A 26,717-nucleotide genomic window follows, 5' to 3' on the forward strand; every position below is an offset into this window, starting at 1 on the left:
AGGCTCTGAGGTGTGCATTACCATACTTCTACCTGTTGGGTGGATTTGCTGACCTTCCTTTCATCTGCCAGAGGCACTGATGCCAAAGTGATGATCATATGTTTGTAGAGGAAGTGTCCACTTTGGAGTCTACCTCTTTTGTTTTTGTCTTTGGCCAGGAATGTTTCCCGTACTAAGAGGACTGGCAAATTCTTCCCACTTCCAACATAAGGAGGCAACTCTGGCTGGCTACCTCCTTAGTCCTCTTGTTCATGAAGGCTGTGCTCCTCCTTGCTATGATGCACCAACCTCCCAGCAAACCTCTTCCTTGCCACCTCCAAATCCCAGGCCTATGCCGTCACAATTCATGGGGAGATGTTATCTGTACTTTAAGTCAATGTTGGCTGACATTCTGATCTCCCTCCCTCCACGATCTGGGATCTGCAGAAGAGAGAAAACCTTGTCTCTCCCCTTTCATATTGCTGGTTGAGGACGATGCTCTCAAAGGGTGTTTTGATTTCTAGGGTCCCAACCAAAACTCCATAGTGGCTTTGTCTTTGATAAATACACTTCAGAAGGCTTGAACATGAAGATCCTAATCCAGATCATAACTTCATTATGTGACTGGCTTGCTTACTATTTATTTATCACTCAAGGAAGTCCACCCAGAAGTCTTTCTCTCCCCCTTCCCTTCCCCATCCCTGTGAGTCCTATTGCTCTTCATGCCTTCCTCTCTGCACTTTGATTCAAGCCCTTGCTAGTTTTCTTCTTCTTGGAGTAGGGGGGTGGCCAATCTGGTGCCCTCTAGTAGATGTTTTGGACTACAGTTCCCATCATCCCTGACTGCTGACCATGTTCACTAGGGCTGAGAGGAATCATAGCCCAAGACATTTGAAGGGCACTGCATTGGCTGCCTTTGCCCTGGAAACATATTGCTCCTTCCTTAAATGTAATAGCAACACCAACTGAATACGGAAGCAAGAAGATACCGCTAACTGTCCCACTAAGGCCTGGAATGGGATATGAGATGTATGTTGAAAGAAAAGAAGGTGCTGTAACTGTCCCTAGTAGCCTTCTTCCTGGAATATCCAAGCGCCTTATGCTAACAAAGAAAGGTAATAATGCTGGTTTATTATAAAGTGTATAGTTTGTGTCTTAATATGAAAATTTATTTCAATGAACATAGCAGCAACAAGAAGTGAAATTGCACACTTTCCTGTAGTGACACCTTCCTCACCAAGTCTACTGGAAAAATGCTCCTAGCAAATTGCTGTTACGGGTGCTTAAGAGTAAATGCCTTGGTTGTTCCTTTAGGCTTAAGCAGAAAGATTGTAAGTTGCTTGTTGTCAACTACAGGAAAATGGTGGACTGAGTTAGGCACATTCTATCATCTCCTAATGATGAGGGAAAGAGATGCTGTAATGTTCTGCAACAGGATATATTTGAAAGAAGGCGGTTAACCTTCCATCAACTTCAAAACTCCCTCTTAAATTGCTTTTCTCTTGCTTAGGCCAGGCAGATCTCACACCTTGTTGCTGGCTCAAGTACAATGAAAAATCACAACAATAAAAAATAATGCAGTAGCCTGCTAAGTGTTCAGTCTTGTGTTGGAGGCAACAGTTAAGGAAAATTCTGCCTTTTCTCCAAAGCAATGTGGTCTAATGGGGAAATTCTTTCTCCCTGTTGAAGCCAAAGAGCCTGGCTTTAAATTAGGACCAATACACTTCTACTGTGCAGCCTCTGGCTTCTATTCTGTCATCCTCTTGTGAGTGTAATGAGCCTTCTTTATTGTCCATTAGTCTGAAGCAGTAGCCATCACCTTCTCCGTTCAGCCAAAAGCATCTGCTACAGGCCTTGAAGTAAATTGGATTTTTGTATGTGATAGTATCTCCTACAGGCAGCAGGAGCTAGGGGAGGAAACAAGCAACAGATGCAATGTTCAGCCAGGGCCAGCTTTCTCACCACCTCTAGCGAGGCTGCTTGTATAATGTAGTAGATTTCAGGCGTTGAAAATCTATTTACAGTTTTGAAGTCCAGGACCTCCTTTGTTATTGCTTCTCTCACCTTTTTCCAGTATTATGGGAGGGAGTAACTGGCAGCCAAAGCATCAGCACTGCCTGTTAAGGGAAAATGTCTCTCTCTTTTCATGGGTTGGAGAGCCCCACCTTACTCCTGTGTGTCATAGATGCTGTGGCGGTAGCCCAAGGTGCTGAGTAGCAAGTGGTCTTTAACATCAGTTTGAATGGCGGTCAATGCCTGCAGTAAGGAATTAACAAAGTTAAGAGCATTGCAAGGAAATGAGCCTGCCCTATGCTTCTCCCTCTTTTTTTGTCTGTGTAACGAGCTAGTATTTATCCATCACACATGTATCTTCTGCTGTGGAGCTCAGTGGCATTTTAATGTCATACCACATCAGCAAGGCCAACAGATGATTGTGTGCTCAAGCCACCCAACCAATCTTGTCCTGGAGCAGGAGTGGCTAGCCTGTGGCTCTCCAAATGTTATTAGGCTACAGTTCCCATAACCCCTGACCATAAAGGCTATAGCAGATGTGAGTTGGAGTCCAACAAAGCTGGAGGACCAGAGCCCCCCTTGGCCTAGAGAATGAGCTGAAGCCTTGTTTAATGCACTGGCCTCCCCACTAAAAAAGAAATGCGCTGCTCAGTAAAACTCCTTAAGCGTTCAAAACCTTTTGTTTGCAGTTAGTGGCTTTCGATGCATATCAGAGGCTAACTGGTGCCTTAAATGCATGCTCCCACCTGTTCTTTTCATGCTGCTTTTTAGCATGTTACCTGGCAGGTTCTTCTCTCTCCACCACCACCACCCCTGCAAGATGGCTCTTAGGAAGTCCTGTGAGGGCAGTCAGCAGAGGAAGGAGCTTTGCTCAAATACAGTTGTACTGCTTAAGCTGGGCAGGATACTATATGGAGGGGAAGGCTTCCTTAGAACCATAGATAAGCTGCTCTGAGTATCCGGAGGAAGAGTGGGGCTTAAGTTGTAATAGCTTATAACAGGGATTTGGACCTAGGTGTTTCCCAATCCCTGCATTTGAGCCCAGTGTTTTAGGCACTGGCATTACATGGCCAAGTTTATTAAACTTGCTCCATCATAAACTAGACAGCTAAGAGCCACAATCAGTCACTTAAGTGGGAACCCCTAAAGGACTCAGCCAAAAGTTAGGTACAGGTTAAGGTCACTTTTAATTTAATTAATTTCAAGCATTGTATTGGGAGGTGCGAGTGATGCCCTAACAGGGCAGGTCTCAAGCAAAAAAATGGCTTAGGGTTAGGAAGGATGGACCTAGGCTAAACAGCTATATCCATCTGCTGTTTCTTGGAGTGAATTGTACTTAAGAAAGCTTGCATTTTCCTCAGTCAGATATGAGGGACCTGTGGCTCTCCAAGATGCTGTTGGGCTATATCTCCCATCATTCCTTATCATTGCCCATGCTGCCTGGGGCTGATGGGAGCCGCACAGTAGCAGGAGGGCTGCACATGTAAGCCACCCCCTCTATTACAAAGTGGTGATTGGAATAGGCTATTCAGAGTAGCCACAGCCATTAACCAAAGGGATGCTACCCTATATACAGCCCCATGTGCAAGTCCACCCCAGCCAGCATGCAAACATGATTGAGCTCAGGCGAAGCCATACACACAACTAGCTGCAGGAAGGTGGCAACAGTGGGCTCCTGCTGGGAGGAAGAGCGGGATATAAATCAAATAATTAATAAATAAACAGGGTGAATGGTATCAGGCAAGAACACAGAAGACCATTCAGATTTAAGCCCACTGGAACTAGGCAACAAGAAGCCTTAAGTTGAAGCAGCCGGTATGCATGTGGCCAAAGCTTCTCCCAGTATCTGGCAAAATTGTTTGTTTTTCTTAAGTGTGTATAGGTGTTTAAGAATTGGGGGGGGGGTGAGCACAAGAAGAAAGTATAAACCTTGTGGTTGGTTGCTACATCAGCTAATGGGGAGTCTGGGTTGTACACCAGCCATGCAATGGGTGAAGCCCATCTACATCCACCCCCTTACAGCTGATGCCAAGGTAGGACAAGCAAGTTCCTTAGCTCCTTTTCCTAGCTACTGTGCTCCTCCAGCAACTGAGATGCTCCTATGCACCTTTGAGATACTTTTATTAAATTATCAGGAGTCTTGATATGGCAAATAGTAGCTGACCAAACTGTTCCTACACAATCAGAAGGGGAGCGTTGTTGCAGGGAAGACTACTGAGCCCTTGAGCTTAGAGAGGTGAAAGATTATTTTAAAAATAAAATAAAACTGGGAATAAAAAGGAAGAAGGCAAGAGAAGAAAGCTGCTGTAGAAGGAAGACGTGAATGTAAAAGAAGCAGGAAGAGGAGGGAAGAACAGGTGGGGTGGGGGAGAGAGAGAGGGTACAAGTGCTACAGGAGAAGGAAGGACAGCTTTGGAATGCTGCCTTTACTGGAACAGGCACATGAGTCTATGCAAAACTATCATTCCACATGACAAGTACCTAACTGGCAACCACTACCATCTGCAAAGGGAGAGTGAGAGGGTCCCTGTCTCTTCACCACCACAAGATGTGATGACAGCCAGTGGCCTAGATGGCTTTAAAGGGGGATTAGACAGATTCATGGGAGGATAAGGCTGCTACACCCTGGATAGCTAAAGGGAACCTCCCTCATGCGAGGCAATGTGCCCATCAACCCTAGATGTTTGGGGGGGGTAAACAAAGGGTGGGGCTGCTTCCTTCAAGCCCTACTTGTGGGCTTCCAGAAGGCATCTGACTGGCCATTGTTGGCAAAAGGATGCTAGACCCCTGGCCTGATCCAGTAGGCCTGTTTGTGTTCTTTTTATATCCTAATGGCCTTGGGAATCACTTTTCCTATGTGGTTGGCACAGTGGGGAGTATACAGTCTCTGCAAGAAGAAATAAAACATAAAACAAAAGTGTTTCAATGGCAGGACAGGGAGAGTGTAACATATCACACATTTTGCCATGAGCACCAGCCAAAGTGCCAGAGACACTTGTGGAAATACATTGCAGCGCTCCAAGCTGCGGTGGACGTGTGTGCTGCTAAAAGAGACCACACTTTGCAAGTGATAAAATATGTGCTAGGAAAATGCTGTCGACTGACGGGGTTCTATGTTTGCAATTAGAAATGGGCCTAATGTGCAGCAAGTCTCCTAGCTTTCTCCCAAAATAAATTCACATGGAGAGAGAGTCACTCATTCACTCACTTTCCCAGATGCTTTGCTTTATTAGCTGTAGCAGATTACTCTGGTGCCATCCAGTTCTTTAACCATCTCTTGTCATGCAACAAAACACTTCCAACAATTGGGTGTGCTGTGCAAGCAACAAGTTGAACAAGAGTAAGTAGAAAATCTAAATAGATTTAAGGTTGAAAGGAAAGCCCCTAGTCCTGAAGGTTTAAGCACAGCTTTGATTTATCAGGAGGTCTATCTTACCAGAAAGCTACCAGAAGCTGAAACTCTGCCTTTGTGTGTGCGAGTGTGCCTACAGGCCCCCAAAAGGTTCCTCCTACATGGCTACTCTATGTCTATGATCCACAGCATTGGCCTCCCTCCTAGGCTGGGTGTTTTGGTTCTAGACAGACAGAAATACAGACCTGGCTTGGCCGGACAAGAGAGACCTGGCAGCAAGGCAAAAATGAGCAGCAGGAAAAAGGCTGGAGAGGCCAAGGCATGGGGCCTACCTGAACTGGAGAGAAGCGGAGGAAATGGAGGCTACAAATGGAGGAAGGATGGAGCGTCGAGCAGCTTAAGAGTTTAGGGCATCGATACCTGCAGGCGTGAGCACCAGGGCTTGGAGAATGTCAGAGAGGGACACGATCCCCCGTGGGGTTGTCTTCTCATCCACCAGAACCAGACGATGGACCTGTCAGATGAGTGAGCCGCACACCATCAAGGGGAGGATAGTAATGGGACAGGCTGAGATGAGTGTTTGAGATCCAGAGGACAAGAGTTACACTGCCACCACCTTAGAAAAACCTAAGTAATGTTTCCCTTTGCTGGGTTATTGTCATCCTCATTGTTCTATTACAGCAAGATATTTTTAGAAGTATGTGCATACACTTGATTACATATGGAAACATCTGTTTGCTGTAAATCAAGGATAGGGAACCTGTGACCCTCCAGCAGTTGCTAGACTACAACTCCCATCATCCTCTCTGGCCACTGACCACATATGCTAGGGCTGATGGCAGTTGGAGTTGGACTTGATGGCCTTATAGGCCCCTTCCAACTCTATGATTCAACACTATGTGAAGGGCCATTGCTGCAGTAAACAACAATTTCCAGCTATGTGAATTATATATGTACATGCAGTAGGGAGCCAGGACTTGCCAAGGATTCCAGCTGTATGGAACCAAACTAGTGATGCATTCTGTTTCTTCAATAATCGGATCTGCCATTGGATTATTATTTCTGATATTCTCTATCTTTGCAGACAGAATTTTGAAGTAGTAACTCTCCATGCCTGGTTTCCAATTCATTCTTTTTTCTGATTTTTTTAAAAAATCACTTTGAAATCAATAGTGTGAGTGATACTTTTATTGATCTACTTTCTATATGAGCTCTTGGAATGTATATTCCCTTTCACTGATGTCAATGAAGTGTTGTAATTGACAGACAGAAAGCAGCAGGGGGGAATAAGGTGTTGATTGTAAGCAGCAGGGGGGAAGGCACTGACTTGATTATCTACCTTAATCTGCTCTGCAATGCACTTGAAAAGGAATATAAACAGGCAATAATTACAGAGTTCAGAAAAAAGATTGATACCAGTGGAGACGCGTGAATAAATAGCAATTATAATATCAATAATTCTTTCCAAAGCAAGAAAAAATTGGAGGTCAGAAAAATGAAAAGATAGAGAAAAAAGTAATTGGATTGTTAACAACCGCTAGGGGGGCACACTTTAAAACAGAATGTAAAAAAGGACAGGATTCCATCCTACACCAAACAGATGCTTGCTTTCATATAACATGAGAAGCACCCTTTAGATTTCTTGTTCTGAATTTTAAGCTCTCATCAGCATCCCAAGATGTTTTCACTTACCTTGGGGATCATCCTCCTGAGCAATCTGTCTCTTGAGTGAGGAGGCCTCCCAGCTTCCCCCCGGATCCCCCTTTTAAGTGGTTCATTGGCAATAGCTTCTCCCCTGGAGATATCCCACGTGCTGAAATTGATGGCATATTCTACACACTGCACCCCACCCTCTCAGTTCCTGGCTCAAGACATCTGCCGCTACCACCTTTGGGAGCAAAGATACTTTCCCTAAATATGCAGTTGGGTAGGAACTCATGATAAAACAAGGCATGATGTTTTACCAAGATGCAAAACAGTTTCTGGACTCCAGGCTGATCCAAGAGTTGAATCAGTTACCCCATTTGATAACGCAAAACAAGCTGGAGGAAAAAGAAAGAAAAAATCCCCCAATAAATCAATTTCACTATATACGCACACAAAGCCTTGCTTGGAGAGCCTTTTGACTAGCAAGTGCTGCAATACACCCGTCCCTTGTTTCAGCAGACAACTTCCTATTATGACTTGGCCAAAAAAAAAGGCTGCCTCTGAATGCCTCCTTTGTCACTTCCAAAAAGGAGTCCCCGATATTATAGTGTGGCATTTAGTTTAATGAAACAGCCCCTAGAACGTAAGGAAAACAGATCTGCTAAAGAGTGTGTCTCTGTCTATATACCTGCATATGCACACACACTCCTTGATACACCTCTTAGGGTGGGGTGGGGAACCTGTGGCCCTACAGAAATTGCTGGACTACAGCTCCCATCATCACTGACCATTGGCCATGTTGGTTGGAGGACTGATGGAAACTGAGTTCAACACAGGTTCTGGAGGGTCACAGGTTTCCCACACCTGTCCTAGGGCCTGCAAGTCACCAGTCAGGAGTCTCGACCATGAGTGGCATATGGGGAAAAACAGGGTAGAGATTGTTGCTATTGGAACACAGATGTCTATAGGGCAAAGTCAATCATGGGCCAGGCTTGAGGCTCTCAAGTGACATCAGGCATGACCTGAGTCAGCAGAAAGCAGAGATGGAAGAGGTTTAGGTTCACAAAATCAAAAGTCAGATTTTGGGAAGGGCAAGGTCTTGCAGCAGCAGAACTGTTAAGTAAGGCCCTGCACATTCCTTCCCCTCTGCACAAGCCTGCTGGCATACCTGCTCCTTGGCGATGCGATCAATGATGTCTTCCATAGTGTCACGAGGATGGCATGTGAGCACCCCTTCCAGGCAGACTAAGCGCTGCCTCAGTGCTTCCCCCACGCTAATGTCCAGGTTATTGTAGGACTTCTGGGCAGCCAAGTGCTATGGACAGACAAGGAAATGGTTTCAAGCCACCATGACAGATCGTTGTAGGGAATATGTAAATCCAAACCCCACTTTGTGAAGGTGGGAGAGCTCTAGCCTTGATACACAACTAGCTGTTATTGAAGCAAGGCCATGGCTCAGCTGCCCCATACTGCTTTAATGCTTTATGTAAGAGATGCTTTGTTAAATGGAGCATAAGTCCTAGAAATTGCCATCAATATAGAATCAATTGGAGAAATTGCCCTTTGCTTTCCACCCTACATTTACAGTTACCAAGTTCTCTATTTGGAGCTGACAGCAATGAAAAATTGTATCTCCAACCCCCTTAGATGGACAGAGTTCAGGAAACATTTCCAAGGGAGTCCCTGTCAAACATACACCTGCCCAAGTGATGCTTTCATCTCAAAAGTTACACCAGAGAGACAGCATCCCCTGGAAGCAAGATGGAAACATCCCATTTCCAAATTTATTTTCCCCTCACATTTACTGTGAGCCTCCAGCCTGCATGCGATCCTTTGCCAGTTTAGGCCAACTCATTAGGCAAGGTTCACATGGCCATTTAATTTGAGATCTAACTGCTGTTTATCTAACAATCAGAACTTGGAAAAAAATGGGACTGTACTGAACTTACAATCACATCAAAGCGGGAGTAGAGACCAACCACCATCCCTGTAAAGAGAAAGAAGGGAAGTCAGCATTAGAAACAACCCCTACCAATAGAGAAAACCTTCCAATAACACTGCTATAGTCATATATATTCACTAATAGGCAAAAAAACTTGCAGTTTAAGAACGTTCCTATAGCCAACAGATATTTCTAACAAACTTTAAAAAGCAGGGAAATTGGGCAGCGGAGACCATGGCTGGGCATCCAGAGTCTGTGAGTTCAAATCCCGGCTCATGTCTTCTGGGTGTCCAGGGCCAGCTAAAGATCACCCCCACAGTAAGAGGCTCAGGGGTTATGTGCCCTGCCACCTGTGAAGCCATGGGCAAGCTGTATAGTCCCAAGGAGCCCAGTTGCCCCCCCAGCTGGCAGTTGCAGACAAGAAAGGGGCTGGTTTGTGCAGCTGTGGCAAGCTGAGCAGGCCCTAGCCAGCTGGGGAGGACTAGCCTCAGAGGGAGGCAATGGTAAACCCCTCTGAATACCACTTACAATGAAATCCCTATTCATAGGGTCACCATAAGTCAGGATCGACTTAAAGGCAGTCCATTTCCATTTTTTTTTCATAGTGAATACACCAGGGCTGAGATATTGTACTGCCGTACAAATTTGTAAAAATGCAAACACAAGTTGGATTGGTCTTAAACAGCAAGGTTTTTTGCTTGTTAAGTGAATTTCTCTGCTTTTTAATCCTGGAGGTACAAAATGGGATCCTGTGCAAGTTTGCCGAGAATTGGTTGATCATTTGCATGCTTATTGAGTTCAGTGGGATTTACTCCCCTGCAATCATGCTTAGGATAGGTGAAATTGACCACAGGAGATGGGGAGGAGAAGGAAAGGCAGCAGAAAGGAGGGGGAGGGGAGGAGGAAGGCAGGTTTGATGGTTTGCATGCTTATTGAGTTCAGTGGGATTTACTCCCATGCAATCATGCTTAAGATAAGTAAAACTGACCATGGGGGAGGAGGAGGGGGAGGGAGGAGAGGATTGGAAGGGGGAGGGAAGGGGAGAGGAGGGAGGAGGGCAGGTTTGATCATTTGCATGCTTTTTGAGTTCAATGGGATTTACTCCTGTGCAATCATACTTAGAATAGGTGAAACTGACCTGGGGGAGTGGCAGGGGGCAGGAAGGGGAGGGAGGAGAGGAGATTAGGTGGGTGGGCACCAGACAGAGGGGAAGCAAAAGGAAAACATTGTGAACAGTATCATTGTTTTTCAGCATTTCCCCCACCTTTTTATTCTACAGCAGGCACATGTAGTCTCCCACCCAAATTTAAACCAAAACTGTCACTGGCCACATCCAAACCAGACCTTTAGTCCACTTTAGACAGTCATGGCTTCCCCCAAAGAATCCTGGGAAGTTTAGTTAGTGAAGGGTGCTGAGAGTTGATAGGAGATGCTCTGTTCCACTCACAGAGCTTCAATCAGAGCGACTGACTGTTAAACCACTCTGGCCAGTGGAGCTCTGTCAGGGGAAAAGGAGTCTTCTCTCAGCACCCTTCACAAACTACACTTCCTAGGATTCTTTGGGGGAGCCATGACTGTCTAAAGTGAAATAAAGGTCTGGGGTGGGTGTGGCCCCCTGATTAGCCAAGCCAAGCAGCTGTGAGTCTGGCTTTCTTACTGAGCATGCCTGGGCTTATCATTTAATTCAATGCTAAATTTCTTAAATTAATAAAAATCAGCTAGGCATTTTTAAAGTTTGAAACTGCAGAAGATGAAGGTCAGAGTATGGGGCAAGGTCAGTAACAGGATTACAGGTGCTCTGTGAACATGGCTGATTTTTAATTCAACAAATTTTGAGAACTCTGACAGAAAAAAGTCCAAAAGGAGTCTGGTCTCTCTCTCTCTTTTTACACTTTGAAATCTTGATTCTCTCTGACTGTTTTGTGTATCACCATGAAAATTTAGAGGGTTGTTAACCAAGCGTTTCTGAGTTCAGGACTATAAGTTTTGTAAGGTTTTGTTTTAAAATGAGCTTATGGGAAGCATCAGAATGGCATTGGGGGTATTTTCAATTTAACATTGCAGAATGCAAAAAATCCATGCTGGCTATAGTATACAGCCACTCTTGTGGCTGTATAGTGAGAGAAAGGCTTAAAAAAATCTATCCAAGCAAATATTCCACAGGTATTAATCACAAAAATGATTTTAAAATGCCAAACAAAAGAAGAAAAAACCCATTCACCATAAAGTCTTGATCAGACCTAGACACAGAGCATTCTTTGTTTGTTTATTAGATTTCTTACCCATCCTTCACCATGAGGTCCCAGGGCGGGTTACAACAATTTTAAACTCCAATATTAAAGATGGTTTTAAAAAAATTGCCGTCAAAATATATGTAATCACCATTTTCCAGGCTTTTTATCACCGAGCTTGAGTCCTTGAGAAAGAGGCAAGCAATGTTTCAGAACAAACATGGGGAAAGAAGACAGGAGTTGGTGATGACTGACTAAAGTCGCTACAGTAAGGATGCTAAGCCACATGTACAGCAGCGCTTACAGAAAAACCGATGAAATACTAGCCCTGGGTGCAATTGAGGAAGCATCCAAAATGATACCATCTAGCAAAAGCCACATCATGTGATGTCTCAGATTTTTTGACAAATGCCATATGGGGTTTATGGACTATCAGTGGCACCAAAAGATGTAGGGAGAGGATGAATTATAAAGCTACTCTGTCTGTGCTTAAGTACCAGAGAGAGAGAGAGAAAGAGGTAAGTAAGTCTCAGCTGACATTGCAAAGATAGGGATGAGCAGAGGAGTTCCCCACAGTAAATACCTTTTTCATTAATGACAGGCAATGCTGAGACCCTGCGGTCCACAAAAATCTCCAAAGCTGAGTAGACAGGAGCTGACTCCAGCACCATTGCAACATCACGGAAAGTGCCTATGCCTAGTTCCAGGATGGTTTTCTGGAGGAATCGTGGCTTCGGAAGCATGGCCCCCTGCAGCGAGAGAAGAAGAAACTGCTGTGAGAGTTGGTCAAGAGCCACTTACTAGCCCACAGTGGAGGGACAATGGCACGGAGGTTTAAAGAGGCAGAAGACATATGTGTCAAATAAATGCCGCCAGCATGGAGACCAGTGGGGTATTTACAAGACACTTGAAGCAGATAGTGGCCTTTTATTAGATACTCTGCAACAGCTGAAACAAGTGGCCAAGTCACAACTCCATTTAAGACCCTATGGATCTTATGAAGTGATAGTTCTATCACCAAGAGCGAAGGGAAGAAGGGAAGGTGGGGTTAGGGTGGGGGTGGGGGGGAAGAAAAAAGGAGGAGTTAGAGGCTTATTATTTAGATTGTTAAGATTTATATTGTAAAACGCAGAGAGAGAACAGTGGGGCATTTTCTCTGATCCCAAGATCCCCAAGGATCCATGCATTCCATAAAGCAGGGGTGGGGAACCTTTTTCAGCCTCAGGGTCGCATTCCCTTCTGGATAAGCTTCTGGAGGATACATGTCAGTGGTGAACAGGACCAGAGTCAAAAGTGGGCGGAGCAACAAGAAAAACTCCACAAAATTCTACCTTTGCACAGTGGGCTAGTTTCTATGCACACTCACTCACCCTCTCTATCCTCCATCTAGGCAAGCCAGAGGCATGATCAGAGCTCAAAGACATATTTCAACCAGGCAAAAACACTTGGGGTGTAGCCTAGGGGGAGTTCCAAGGGCCAGATAGAAACCTGTAGGACCACATTCAGTTCCCGGGTTTCCCACAACTATCTTAAATAATTACTCTTTCAACTATTATGTGACCTGTTTTTGCTTTTCTAAGTCAAAATGTCAGCAAATACACTGAGTTCTAAGCCTCTCCATTCCCCTCATTGAGATTTGAGGGGGAAATATACATTGTTATAAATGCCTCATGTCAGCAAGTGACAAGGGGTTCCAGGGAACAATGGTGACAGGTTTGGTTTCCTTTTGATGAGAAAACACTGGAGACTTGTGATGCTGCCATAGTAATATTTGTGTTATTAACAAATAATCAAGCAGAGCATCAATGGAGCCTAACCCTCCTAATCCTCCCAGCTGTAATCAAGCTGTAAGTACCTCTATTTTCATGAGCTCACATTCATCTCCCTCCGCCCTTTTTCTCTCTCCTACTGTTTCCCCCCATTGTCTATTTTAGATTGTGAGCTCCTTGGGGGCAGGGTCTCATCTGTTTTTGTCTATGCAACTCTGAAAAGCACCACATACAGTGATGGAACTGTACAAATAAATAAATGATAAAAGAAAATATCAGGCATTGGACCAAGGCTTCCTAGCCACTAAGCACTCACGAAGATATGCAGGAACTTGAGGATACGCTTGTGCGTCAGAATGTGAAGGACATTCCCTGAGATGGGCTCAATAACTGGCAGCCGATGGATCTTGTTCTTAATCAAGGAATAAACAGCATCAAAGAGGCTACAAAAGTGAGAGACAAAAGGGCCATGTGGTAGACCTGAAGACTGGATCAGGAACCTTCTCTGTACCCAGTTAGTCCTCCTCACTGTATGACACCGCCACTTTGGGCATCACACAGCATGGATGGCCTAGAATGGAGCAGGGGGTGCAAGCCAGCTAGGGTTGCTACCTTATGGGTAAAGGCTGTGTGCATTCAGCTCCATAACAGGCAGACATCAACTGCTGAAGCATTTTTTGGCAAGAAAATGATGGGCAAAGCATAGTTCTTGTCTTGTCAATTACTATGCTGTTAAAGGTACATACCTCGTGGCCACACTATTATTATTTATTACATTTCCATCCTATCCTTCCTCCCAAAGGGACCCAGGATAGCAAACAACAAAGCAGCATAACAAAAGAATTAAAATAGGAACAGGACACCTGGGTTCTTACACCATGGGGGAGGGATCTACTGTGGTAACAGGAACCTTGCTTTATAAACTTACATACTTTGTGTCCATTCCTTTGGGGGCATCTCTGCTTCTCAAGCCAGATATCCTTTTTCAGTCCTCAGACTTCCCCTAGCTCCTCTCTGACAACCATAGGATGGCCTCGATTTGGCAATGTATGGCATAGTGGGATTGTTTGCAATAGGCAACACAGGGAGGAAGACTGCAGATTGATGATCCTCACAGCACCCCCCAACCTGGTGTCTTCCAGATATTATTGGACTACAACTCCCACCATCCCTGACCATAAGCCATACTGGCAAGGGCATCAGGTTGGGGAAAGCTGTTCTATAGAAAGAGAGGGTGTTTCTTCCTGCCTCTATCTACAAGAGATGTGAGCAAGCAACAGGAATGACTTACCTACCATTCGGGGAGATGTATACCAAGGGTTTGAAGGAACCTTGCAAATACACCTCTGGGGAGAAAGGAAAGCAGCTGAATAGCATACGGAACTGTTGCCCTAGGTGGGATGGAAGAATACCCACCTTAGGTTGAGAAAGGAGCTATGTCTGGGGGGGGGGGGAACTTGGCAGAAGAGGTAAATTGGATTTCCAACCAACTTAGGATGAGTTACTCGGACTTTGGCATTTAATAGCTTGGGTTGACTATACCTTATGAATCATAGGTAATCACTGCCAAGTTAAAAGATTTATTATAAACTTCCTGCCCATACTATGTGCACTGAAAACATTTCAGAAATTGGTGCAGGCATGGTAGATGACTGTTGGTGGTGATTCAATTTGTAGCACTTTGAAGAGGGGAAATTGCTATAGTGGTTATACTGAACCAGACCAATGGTCCAGATAGCTCAACTTTGTCTATACGCTGACTGGCAGCCATCCTCCAGAGTTTCGGATAGGGGTCTTTTGCAGCACTACATGAAGTTGCCAGAGATTGAACCTGGGATGTTTTGCATGCAAAAAAGCATGTGCTTCATCACTGAGCATGGAAGCAGTGAGGAGATGGAGCAACATCCCTCATCTGTCTTGCACTCTGCCACTGTGGTCAGGGCAGCCAACATGGTGCCCCCCCCAGATGTAGTTGGATTCCAACTCCCATCACCCATGATTAGGGAGGGGCAAATCTGTCAATCTGGGTTTCAACTCTACATTTCTGCAGCAAATTGCAATATTTTTTCATCAGTATTTTAGTGCATATTTTTCTTAATAAACACAATTTTGTATGTAGTTTTGACTAATTACACATTTTTAACGTTATTTCTCCTAAGATGATGCATTTTTGTATGTTATTTTCACTGTGTTTGTTTTAATGCACATTTATCCCTAATATATGCTTTTGTGTAAACATTGGTTGGAGAACTACATCACAAAATTCAGAGAAGTATAAATTTCATCTCATTAGAATACAGCAAAATAGTTTGTATTGCAGGGACAGTGAACCTGCGGCCCTCCAGATGTTACTGGATTACAAGTCCCATCATCCCTGCTTATTGGCCATGCTGGCTAGGACTGATGGGAGGTGCAGTCCATCAACACCTGAAGAGTCAGTTTCCCCATCTCTGCTGTACTATAATCGAAATCCTTTATCTAGGACAGGAGTAGCCCATGTGGTGCACTCCAACCAACATGGACACCAACTTCCATCAGCCCTAGCAAGCATGGCCAATAATCAGAGATGATGCAACTTGTAATCCAGCAACATCTGGAACAGTGGTTCCCTAACTTTTTCCCCCACGGACCACTTGAAAATTGCTGATGGTCTTGGTGGACTACTTAATGGTTTTTATTTATTTGTTTGTTTGGTTGGTTGATTGGTTATTATTTGATTTATTGATTTATATCTTGCCCTTCCTCCCAGCAGGAGCCCAGGGTGGCAAACAGAAACACTAAAAACACTTTAAATCATCATAAAAAACCTTAAAATACATTAAAACAAAATGTTAAAAACATTTTTTTAAAGCTTTAAAAACATCTTTTTGTTAAAAAAAAGGGTTAAAAATATCGTTAAAAAAACATTAAAATCAATTCTAACACAGACGTAGACTGGGATAGGTCTCAACTTAAAAGGCTTGTTGAAAGAGGAAAGTCTTCAAAAGACACCAAAAAGATAGCAGAGATGGTACCTGCCTAATATTTAAGGGGAGGAAATTCCACAGGGTAAGGTGCCCCCACACTAAAGGTCTATTTCCTATATTGTGCAGAATGAACCTCCTGATAAGATGGTATCTGCAGGAGGCCCTCACCTGCAGAGCGCAGTGATGGACTGGGTATATAAAGGGTAAGATGATCTTTCAGGTATCCTGGTCCCGAGCTGCATAGGGCTTTGTACACCAAAACTGGAACCTTGAACTCGGACCAGTAACAAATGGGCAGCCAGTGCAATTCTTTCAGCAGCAGGGTGACATGTTGGCAATACCCTGCCCCAGTGAGCAGTCTTGCCGCTGCATTTTGCACCAGCTGCAGCTTCCGGACCAACCTCAAGGGCAGCCTCACATAGAGCGCATTACAGTAATCCAGCCTGGACATTACCAGTGCGTGAACAACAGTGGTCAGGCTATCCCGGTCCAGAAACGGCCACAGCTGTCTTACCAGCCGAAGCTGGTAAAAGGCACTCCTAGCCACTGAGGTCACCTAGCCTCTAGCGACAAAGATGGATCCAGGAGCACCCCCAGACTATGGACCTGCTCTTTCAGAGGGAGTATGACCCCATCCAAAGCAGGCAACTGACCAATTATCCGAACTCAGGAACCACCAACCCACAGTGCCTCCGTCTTGCTATGATTCAGACTCAGTTTATTGGCCCTCATCCAGCCCACCACCGAGTCCAGGCAGCGGTCCAGGGCTTGCATGGCCTCTCCTGATTCAGATGTTACAGAGAAATAGAGCTGGGTATCGTCAGCATACTGCTGACACCTCACCCCAAATCTTCTGATGACTGCTCCCAAGGGCTTCATATAGATGTTAAACAGCATAGGAGACAAGATGGTACCCTGCGGCACCCCACAGCACATCTGCCAGGGGGCCAAAAGACAGTAACCCAATGCTATTCTCTGAGAGCAACCTTGGAGATAGGATCGGAACCACTGTAAAACACTTCCTCCAATACCTATCTCACCAAGTCAGCCCAGAAGGATACCATGGTTGATGGTATCAAAAGCCACTGAGAGATCAAGTAAGAATAACAGGGTCACACTCCCCCTGTCCTTCTCCCGATAAAGGTCATCCATCAGGGCGACCAAGTCTGATTCAGTCCCATAACCAGGCCTGAACCCAGACTGGGATGGGTCAAGATAATCTGTTTCATCCAAGAGTAATTGCAATTGCTGTGCCACAATCCTCTCAATCACCTTCCTTAAAAAGGGGGTATTTGCAACCGGTCAGTAGTTGTCACAAACCAATGGGTCCAGGGTAGGCTTTTTTTTTTCTGCCTGTAGCAATTGTAATGCAGTCTGCTAGATATGGCATTATTTTTAATTATATTTTTAATGCTTCCATTATTCTTTATATTGTATTACAATTTACATCCCATAGATTTCAAACTGTATCAAAATGGAAGAAATAAAAGAAACAATAAAAATATTATTGACAATCAATATGAATATTTAATGTGGGCATGCTGTGGACCACCTGAATAAAGCTCACAGACCACTTGTGGTCCATGGACCACAGTTTGGGAACCACTGATCTGGGGGGCACAACATTGGCTGCCCTTGTCTAGGGAAAGAACATCAAGCTGGATCAACTATCAAGTTAAAAGAGGAACAGTTTCAATCAAGACTCATGCGGACAAGCATAAACATGCACACGTAGAAGGTATCATTCACCTTCCACTGATGTCAACCAATGTAAATAAAGTTCAATTGCATCCATGCATACACTACTCCCCCTAGTAGCGCCCTCCTCACCTCTCCATGTTTCAATTTTGTGTTCTTCAATCTCGTATATCTGAACCTAGAAACAGCACAAAATCATACTGGTGAGTGGGATATGTCACTAAAGGGTAAGATAATGAGCTTAGCGTGGGGTATGTTGTTCAAATTTTGCTTTAGGATGGTAGAACTGCACACTGCATTGTGGGAGGTCAGAAACATTTGTATTGAGGTTGCACTTGGATTTTGTGTTGCATTTTTAATCCCCAGGAAATTAAAACCAAAGAGTGGTATTCAATGCTAGTCCTACTGAGAGCAGACCCATTGAAGTTAATGGACACGGCCGACTTAGGTTCATTAATTTCAATAAGTCTACTCTGAGCAGTGAGGTTGTTACCTGTATGTTTAATCTGCATATGCGTTGTTTTTCAAGATTTTTTAAATGAACTTAATTAAATACAACCCTAAATATCTAAAACATAAAGCACTTTTCACATTAAATAAAGGTTTACTTTGTTAATAAACATTCCCACTAAATGATTTGTTTAATGAGACTGTGGGGAAATTGTTTGATTCTGCCCTATAGGTATCCCTGGTTCACATTTTTAAGCATTCATTCATTAGTTACAGCTGTATCTAGCCTTTCTTCCAAGGCACTCTCTTTTTATCCTTACAGCAACCCTGTGAGGTAGGTTAGGCTGACAAATAGTGAATGCCAGGGATATTCAAATACCTTTTGGTGTCTGAAGCAAAGGATAAGATGGTGCCTTTTCCTGTTCCATGTTTTAAAAAACTGACTGGACTGGCAGATGAATCTCAGTTCAAGATTGTATATGGAATATTGGCCTCTGCTGCACCTGATGGCAGCACTTTAGATTAGGGCAGGCTGTGTGGCCCACACTCCTCTGACCTCCAACAGCTCTTCACCACTCTGTGCATCTACCACCTTCCTTATTCTGCCTAGGGCAGGGCCAGCCCCAGTGATTGACCCAAGGTCACCCAATGAGCTTCATGGCTGAGTGGGGATTCCATCAAGTTGGCTCTTTGAATCCCAGAATTCCAAGCAGCTCTGCTGTCACTCTGTGCCCAGACCCCTAACTCCAATCACGGTGCATTGTAGGAGCTGAGATGCCGGAAGCTGATTTGCTCCAGATCTTGAGAAGGGGTTTGAGCAGTGCTGGAAAACTCACCAGAGGGGATCGGTAATAGCGATGTAGGATGTTAATGAAGTCAGTGATAGTCAGCATACCTGCAGGAAGAGAAAAGGGGAAAAGGAGAAAGAGAGTGCACACATGCAGGTGCAGGTCTGAAGATGTTGAAGCAACAGACAATGAAGGACCTGAATGGAGCAGGCTTCAGTTCATGGGGTAACACACTATTCAAACACTTCTTAATAAATCACTCACAGAATTCCTGCATACATTAAATCTTGCCTTCTTAGCCATCCTTAGCACAGTCTGAAGTACCATGAGGTCTGAGTTCTCACTTCCATCTTATGCCCAAAGCTTGCTGTCCTCTCTCTTACCCACCTAAGCCCCTATGGCTGCATCACTTACCCACAAAACACTGCTGCTTGCTGTCCCAGAGAGGGGCGGCTCGCACCCCATTGGCCACCATGGCCAAGAAGGCCTTCTTAATCTGGGGACAGAGAAAAAGAATAGATGGGCCAGACTGGTAGTTGTTGTTTGTCATTCCTGTCTTTCTGCAGTAGGGACAGTCAACATGGTGTCCTGTAGATGATGTTGGACTACAACCCCCATCATCCTCTACCATTGGCTAAGGCTGATGGGAGTTGTGGTTCAACAACAGCCAAAGGCATCACATTGGTTACCCCAGATCTACAGGGTGAGGAAATATCTGCATCCAGCCAAGCAAGCTAGGGAGGGGAAAATCCCAAAGTTTTTCCACTTGAATATCATCCATGTAGCAATCCCTTTATCCTCTTCTACTAGACTGAGTATTATTATTAAACATTGCAGCTAGATTTTGGGGGTGACAGTCTTAGTTCTATTGTTCACCAGATGATGGGACTTTTACTTTCTTCCTGTTTGCTCTTCCCACAATTGTACCATCTCCTAAACTGCAGTTGTAGGAATGCAAAGAACTACAACAAATATAGTGGAAGGTGAAATTGCAGCAGGAGGAACAACCTGATGAAACAGGTAGATTTGCTGCATCCTGAAAGCAATCTTCTGTTGATTTAAGGATTCCTTGCTAGACAGAAGCAGGCAGATTTGAGTTCCCATGTTCTAGCTCCGCCACAGTCATAAGAAAGTAAGACAAGCCCTGATGGATCAGGCGACAGGCCAGTCTAGACCAGCATCTCTTTCCCACAGTGGCCAACCATATCCCTGTGGGAAGCCTGCACGCAGGATCTGAGCATAACAGTGCTCTCCCCACTTGTGCTCCCCAGCAACTGGTATTCAGAAGCATACTGCCCCCGACAATGGAGGTAGAATAATCACAATCGCTTTCTCCTTAATAAATTTCTGCAGCTGTTTCTCTTGCACACCGTCTGCAATAGCAGAAAGCCAAGTACCTGACAAACCAGCAAGAAATTAGCAGACTATCTGACATTACTGGGGGCAGAGTGTGTATGGAAGGCAGACAAGTATTGAAAGGATCCCAGGGAAGACTTTGCTGTAGAATCCCTGTCAGTGAAGGTTACACTGTCAAGGTTGTACTGTCAGGGATGGAAGCTTGCTGTAACTGTTCCTATTTGCCTTTTGTCGGAATGCCTTCTCTACTCCTTAGTTTTAAGTTTTTTAGCCTGGCATGGCCAGTGGTCTTGAATTTAAATATTGTATTAATATGTTGTATGAACAGTTTTATTCATACTTTTGTATACCACGCTGGAATAGTCTGATGGACACTTAAGAATATTCTTTTAAAAACAGAAGTGTTCCTGAAGTATCATGCTTTGCTCATAGGAATGAAAAGCAAGCACGCACATAAGAAGGAGGGATACCATCAGGATGGGAACCAGCCAGCTTCTTGCCCGATTACCATTGCCATTGAAAACCAAGCCTTTGCATACCCCCCATTCATCTGCATAATTCTGCCCTGTATTAATAGAATATGTCACACCACTAAATTGTGAAAGTTGAGAACTGGCTTTTATAGAGAGATCACAACTTTATCAGGAACACTGAGAGGAAGGGAGCAGAGTGTTCGCTTGAGTCCATCTGACTATTGTCCTTTGTTGGATGTCTCAGGATTTATTGCAGGGATGCAGAGTTGTTGGACTCCATCTCACATGAGCCCCAGCCAGCATGGCCAGTGGTCAGGAAAGATGGGAGTTGTCGTCCAACAATATCTGGATAGTCACAGGTTCCTCATCCCCAATGTATAAGAAAGTGAGTTTCTATCATCCCAACATCCAAAACAACCAGTTTTCTGTTCCCCTCCCCCACTTGACCCACAATAACTCCCACATTCCCCCTCACCTGCAAGGTGGTTTCAAAAACTACCAGTTTGGAGCTGGTGGGAATGGCATCGTAACAGCGGTGGCTCCGCATGAAATGCATGTAAGTTTCAGCATCAGGGCCCAGCAAATCAGTATCAGGACCAAACCCCAGAATTTCACAGTCGAGAGAAATTATTTCAGCATCATCTTCTTTGTTTTCTTCTGGATTGGTGACCTCTGATGCTGATGGTTTGGTATCCAGAAGTGTGACTTTGCTTTGTTGACCTGCATCTTTAACATTCAGGATGGGTACATTGGCATTCCAGCCCTCACTCCCACCTCTTGGCATCACATCCTTGCCCTCTGGCTCTGCTTGCCTGCTATCTGTCACTGTGGCCTGTGGTCCACCATTGTTGTCAGCTGCATCCAGTTCTTTGGTCTCTGCAACTGCAGTCTTAACATCTGATTCTGTAGCAACTACATCCACAGCTGTTACTTTGCCATCCTGATTTGCAGTCCTGGCATCCAGCGCAACAGCTTTGGGACCTCTATTCATGGTCCTGCCATCTGACATCACATTGATCATATTCAGCTCTGGATCTCTGCCATCTGTAGCCAGGTCTTTGGCCTCTTGCCCTACAACCTTGGCTTCCAACGCTGATTTCTTAATATCCAGAGACTGGATGGGGCCTAGCGGGTAAGGGAAAGCAATGCAAATCCAGACACCAAAAACGTCTTGGTAGGTGAAATATTTAAGTAATCTTGGCCCTTTGGACTGACACAACCTTCCCTCCTTCTCACTAAGCCCAAAGAAATTGTGTCTTCTGACATAAACTGAAGGCACACACATGCTGAGCTGAACAAATCTGTGACTTGCGCAGAAAAACAGCCAAAAGTTGTGGCAATAAGTACACTAACCAACCCTCACCAACTCCACCTCACCCAGCATAACAGAACACACACCCAATTAGTTGTTTACATCCTTTGACAAACAGTATCACACACACTTCAGTTAAAGGTGAAGGCATTCTTTGATTTCAATTAGGGCCCAAACTGAGATGGAATGTCTCCTGCAAATTCCCTCTATTGTAAAATATGCAGTAACTACAAACAAAGTGGGGACTAACTACTACTGCTTCTGAAAAATAAGAAACAGCCAGGAGGAGACTATATGTTTATTCACACATTTTGGTGGCACTTGAATAACTTTATGGTCTTTATTGAGTGCCCTCACAACAACCCTGTGAGGTAGGTCATCTTTGTTGCCATTCAACAGATGGAAAACAGAGACTAGAAGATACTGGACTCACCTAAGGAATTTAGTGATCAGCTTACATTTTGAACTCAAGTTTCTCAGGTTGAATTCCATCTCTCTGTTTGTTGCATAATATGGCACTAGGATAGATTTCACATGTACCTGCAGAACTGGAGCCACCCTCCCAAACACAAAAGCAAGATGACTAGAGACTGAGGGGAAGTAAAATCTGGGTACAACTAATTCCAAGACTAGAATAACAGGGGAAGCAGTGGTTTAGCAGGAAGGCCATCATCCTAGCTATGTGAGATGGGCAACACAGGCAAAAAAGGGATACATAATATCCCAGATTTAATGCACACAATCATGCTGTTATGGATTAGCAAGTTTAGAAGGCACCCAAAGCAGACAATTAATATCCTAAACTGTTCCCTGCATCAGATGTCAGGACTCAGGATGGCTGGCAGGCAGTGAAGTCTGTACATGGAAGTGATCACTCCACCAAAGGCAGGCAAAACCAGTGCACTACCCACCTGCTTCCTGAGTCTGGAAGCCATTGCTCACTGGTAACGTCTGGAAGTGAAGAAGAAATGGACAGTTAAAAAGCGGCCTCTATGGTCCATATTCAATGTGCAAGAGACCAGCTTTTAGGGTTTGATGAGTGGGTGCTACAATTCTACAGCATACACTGATGAGAGGGAACACTAGACTCCTCCCTAGGCCCTCAATCCCAAACTGTCACAAATCTAGTTCAAATTAAAAGCTGGAAGGATCAAAAACATACTACTCCACTTCTTTCTGGGCAGGGGCCATTCAGGCATTGTATTTCCTTCCAACTGACTGCTGTTTATCACCTTCTTATTGCTGCAGCTTTGAAATGCACACAGAACTGTTGACGGGGAACATTAAGTGTGGAGTGGGAAAGCAGATGTTTAAATCTTGGGTAGGATAATAATATATTCTCCTTATTTTTACACCATGGAGAAGAGAATGGATTAGTTAGATAATAGCACAAGAGAGTTAATAAAAACAGAGATGAGAAATGAGGCCCCTCTAGCTCTTACAATCCCCAACAATCATATCTATTCATTTATAAATATTTATATACTGCTATTCAATTAAAAAATTAGAGAGCAGTTTACAAAAATCACACCTACATACAATAAAAACCATGTAAAAAATTAAACTCAGAGACCATCAAATATTACAAAAAGGTATTACCTATGCCATCAGGGCTGTGGAGTCGGAGTCGTGGAGTCGGAAACAATTTTGGGTGGAGTCAGAGTAGGTAGAAATGTACCGACTCCAACTCTGGCTTCAAAATAAAAACTTTCCTAGGAATTTAGGAAAGTTTTCTTGTTCAGAAATTTTAATCAAATAAATATATTTTATGTTCTATCAATCTAGCCTGATGATTCATGTGGTGGTGATGAAATGCCTTGTGCTACCATTTTACTACAGTAAATTTGTTATTACTAGTTAATATACATTTGCCATTTATGAAGGAGTCGGAGTCGGACAGTAGAAAAATAGAGAAGTCGGAGTCGAAGGTTTGGCGTACCGACTCCACAACCCTGTATGCCATACACTGTTGTTCAACCTTTTGTCCCCAGATGTTGTTGGACTACAACTCCCATCATCCCCAGGCAGTATGGCCAATGGTCAAGATGATGGGAGTTGTAGTCCATCAACATCAGGGGACACAGGTTGAACAACACTGGATGGCTTCTCTAGTTGCCACACAAAACTAACAGCTGTAAGGACCTGCAATCAGGAATCATGTGCTATATTGTTAACATAGAGTGGGGTGGGGACAGGGACAGAAGGATGACCTAATAAAAGTTGTATGTTCATGCTTCACAGCTAGAAACTGTGCATTGGAGACAACACAATCAACCACAATGCATGCATACTCAGTCACAGAAGGAAACACACAGAACAGCAGAGTATAATCAGGCACAGCAGTGCTCAGAGGCACAGAACAAACCCCAAAGAGATGTGGTGGGACATCATTTCCCTGCCTCAATTAATATGAGGCAGAAACATACCAGCTTGCAAAAATAATCAATATTGTTAGGACAGACACTTGCTGCAAAACAGCAAGAAAGCCAAATAGGGATGGGATTTAGGTGCTAAGTTCATCTCATCTCATCTAGGGCTGTACCATTTACTTGATTAACGAGTTAATCAATTACATATTTTGATTAAAAAAGTGTCTCCAATTCCACAGACAGATTTTTTTTAAAAGACATTATTATAATTAACACAAGTGCTTACCAAACATGTGAGTACCTGCATCTGATATCTGATGTTCTGTTATGATACATGCTTGCATTATCTAAAAAACACAACATGTATTCCCCCAACCCCCCCCGCTTTACACATGAACATTTATGGAGATTTTATTAATGTATTAAAACTAAGATTTCATTAATTGTTTTTTGTAAGCCGCCCTGAGTGCCCTATTATAGGGTAGAAGGGAGGAATAGAAATGTTTTAAATAAATTAATTAAATTAAATAATTGGGTAACAGCCCTATTTAGGAGTACAAACTTGAGTTAAGAGGGGACACAACCTAGGCTGGCCCTACTATTAGGCAGAGTGAGGTGGGTGCCACAGATACTGGATGCTGGGGGGGCATGGAGCAAAGACAAGGCATTGGGGGACAGAGTTGGGTGTGCCATGTAGCCTACCCTGTAACCCCCTAAGCTTGCCTCCTTCCCTCAGGTGCAGTGGAGAACCCTATCTGATCACCAGTGTTGAAGTAAGGTTTATGGGAGTGGGGTGGAGAGTGACGAATCTTGTTCTTTGCCTCAAGCAATAAAATGTTTTGAGTCGGTTCTGGGCAGGGCTGCCTTGGTTTTTAATTCCATCTGAGGTACAACAAATCCTTCTGAACTAGAAGGCTGGGAGGCAGAACTCCTAGACAGAAATTATAGGGATTCCTGGTTTCTGTTCTCTGCTGTCTCTTTGGCGTTCTTAATGGTTGCTTGGCACTTTTCCCAGTCTGCCTATCTAAATCCAGTCCCTACTTGCCTGGGTATAAACTCCATCACAGTAACTCCTTCGTTCTTCCCTCTTCAGAAAACATTTACGTATATGGGAGGGGGGTGTTGGGAGAGGGAGAGAGAAGATAGCCAGGAAAAGCGTTAGGGGGCAAACACGCATAGAAGTCACACGCGGAGGTGTGGGAGAGAAAAATTCAGAGAGACAGGCAACACTCTGCACGTGCTCAAAAGCTCTTTTCTTTGTAAATTGTGTAAAAAGAACTTGGGAAACAGGTTCTGGGGCTCGGCCCTGGACTCAAATAAGCTCCACTCTCCAAGTGACTGTCACTGAAAGCAGGAAGTGGTCGTGGCGTTGTTTGAGGTAGGAAGTGGCCTCCGTGCTGCTGGGCTGGGACGGGCCTCGCCGGCAGGACGGTACTATCTCGGCACGGCTGCTGCGAATCCTTTTGTCCGGGCTGGACTTTTTGTACTCTGCCAGTCTCCTACCCCCCCCTTACCTTCTCCAAAGCCGGTGTCGTCGTCGTTGCCGCTCGCTCCATGCCGGGCCAGCTGCTATTTAGGGCGACTAGCCGAGGAGCGAGTTAGCGTCAGGCAGGCGCGGCGGACCTGGCGCAAACACACACGCACAACGTTGGGAGGGAGGGAGGGAGGGAGGGAGGGACGGACGGACGGACAGACAGCGTCCGCAGCGTTTTCCAAAGGGTCTTCTCGCCGTCAGCGACAGGTCTGTTGATCACAGCAACACACCGTCGCTTCCCAGGACTTGAACCGCACACGCGGTGCCCTTTCCCAGACGGCGAAAGGTGAAATGGTCGGGATGCCGCCAGGCCCCATCGACAGTAAAGCGGGCTTAGGACGCTCCAATACAAAAGCAGATTCCCTTCCTCCGTCAGTATGTTTGCACCGCACACGACCAAGTGGCGGGCTCGCAGGTATATAAATCACTGCTGGAAGCGCCGACCGACATTTCTGAAAGGAGGAAGTCGGTGTACAGGTTCAAGATCACGAGGAAACATGTACACGGCAGGGCCTTGTGGGAGGCGGGAGCTAATTTTGGGAGCCGCCTGTGATGCCCCTGTATTTTGATTACTGTAAATATGGTAGGTGCAGGTTTTGTAGGGTAAATGTGGTAAATAGAGTGAGTGAGAGGAGGGAATACATGGGCTAGAATGCTAGAGAATGCTGTATTGTGATTGGCTGAGCGTTTGAGTGGCTGAAAGTATAAATGAGAGGATGACAGTTGAGAGAGGGAGTTCGGTTGGATTATATTTGGCTGGTATTGAGGTAGATTATATATGACTAGAAACATAAAGAGGAACACAATATATGAAACCATACGCTTGTTAAATACACCT

General features: G+C 44.6%; 2 protein-coding genes across 10 annotated transcripts in view; one reads left to right on the forward strand and one right to left on the reverse strand.

The window, feature by feature from the left end:
- LOC133376705 (rac GTPase-activating protein 1-like) overlaps positions 1-2,018 on the forward strand; it is a 31,845-nt gene extending 29,827 nt beyond the window's left edge. The window contains exon 17 of one of the 5 annotated variants that reach the window (XM_061609347.1): positions 159-2,014. In XM_061609347.1, the coding sequence (XP_061465331.1) occupies positions 159-210 (52 nt within the window). In that variant the 3' untranslated portion in view covers positions 211-2,014. Of the gene's footprint in view, positions 1-158 lie in introns of all 5 variants that reach the window. The other 4 variants (XM_061609351.1, XM_061609348.1, XM_061609350.1 and 1 more) reach the window with 4 other exon arrangements.
- On the reverse strand, positions 549-26,448 carry PRKAG3 (protein kinase AMP-activated non-catalytic subunit gamma 3). 5 transcript variants are annotated; one of them, XM_061609352.1, is made up of 13 exons: positions 25,860-26,448; positions 22,888-22,927; positions 21,140-21,789; positions 19,250-19,331; positions 18,884-18,942; positions 17,730-17,775; positions 14,225-14,324; positions 13,250-13,376; positions 11,748-11,913; positions 8,941-8,978; positions 8,160-8,306; positions 5,765-5,858; positions 549-2,235 (listed from the first exon to the last, which is right to left on the reverse strand). In XM_061609352.1, the coding sequence occupies exons 1-13, from the start codon at positions 25,899-25,901 to the stop codon at positions 2,213-2,215; spliced, it is 1,614 nt and encodes a 537-aa protein (XP_061465336.1). In that variant the 5' UTR covers positions 25,902-26,448; the 3' UTR covers positions 549-2,212. The 5 variants fall into 5 exon arrangements, 3 of the variants coding, with proteins under 3 accessions (XP_061465336.1, XP_061465337.1, XP_061465338.1); XM_061609354.1 differs by having other exon boundaries at positions 551-2,235; positions 14,225-14,279; positions 25,860-26,447; XR_009760556.1 differs by having other exon boundaries at positions 2,149-2,235; positions 5,677-5,858; positions 14,225-14,279.
- Between the last annotated feature and the right edge of the window lie 269 nt (positions 26,449-26,717).

Source organism: Rhineura floridana, chromosome 2 (genome assembly GCF_030035675.1).
Source record: "Rhineura floridana isolate rRhiFlo1 chromosome 2, rRhiFlo1.hap2, whole genome shotgun sequence".
NCBI classification, from domain to species: Eukaryota; Metazoa; Chordata; class Lepidosauria; order Squamata; family Rhineuridae; genus Rhineura; species Rhineura floridana.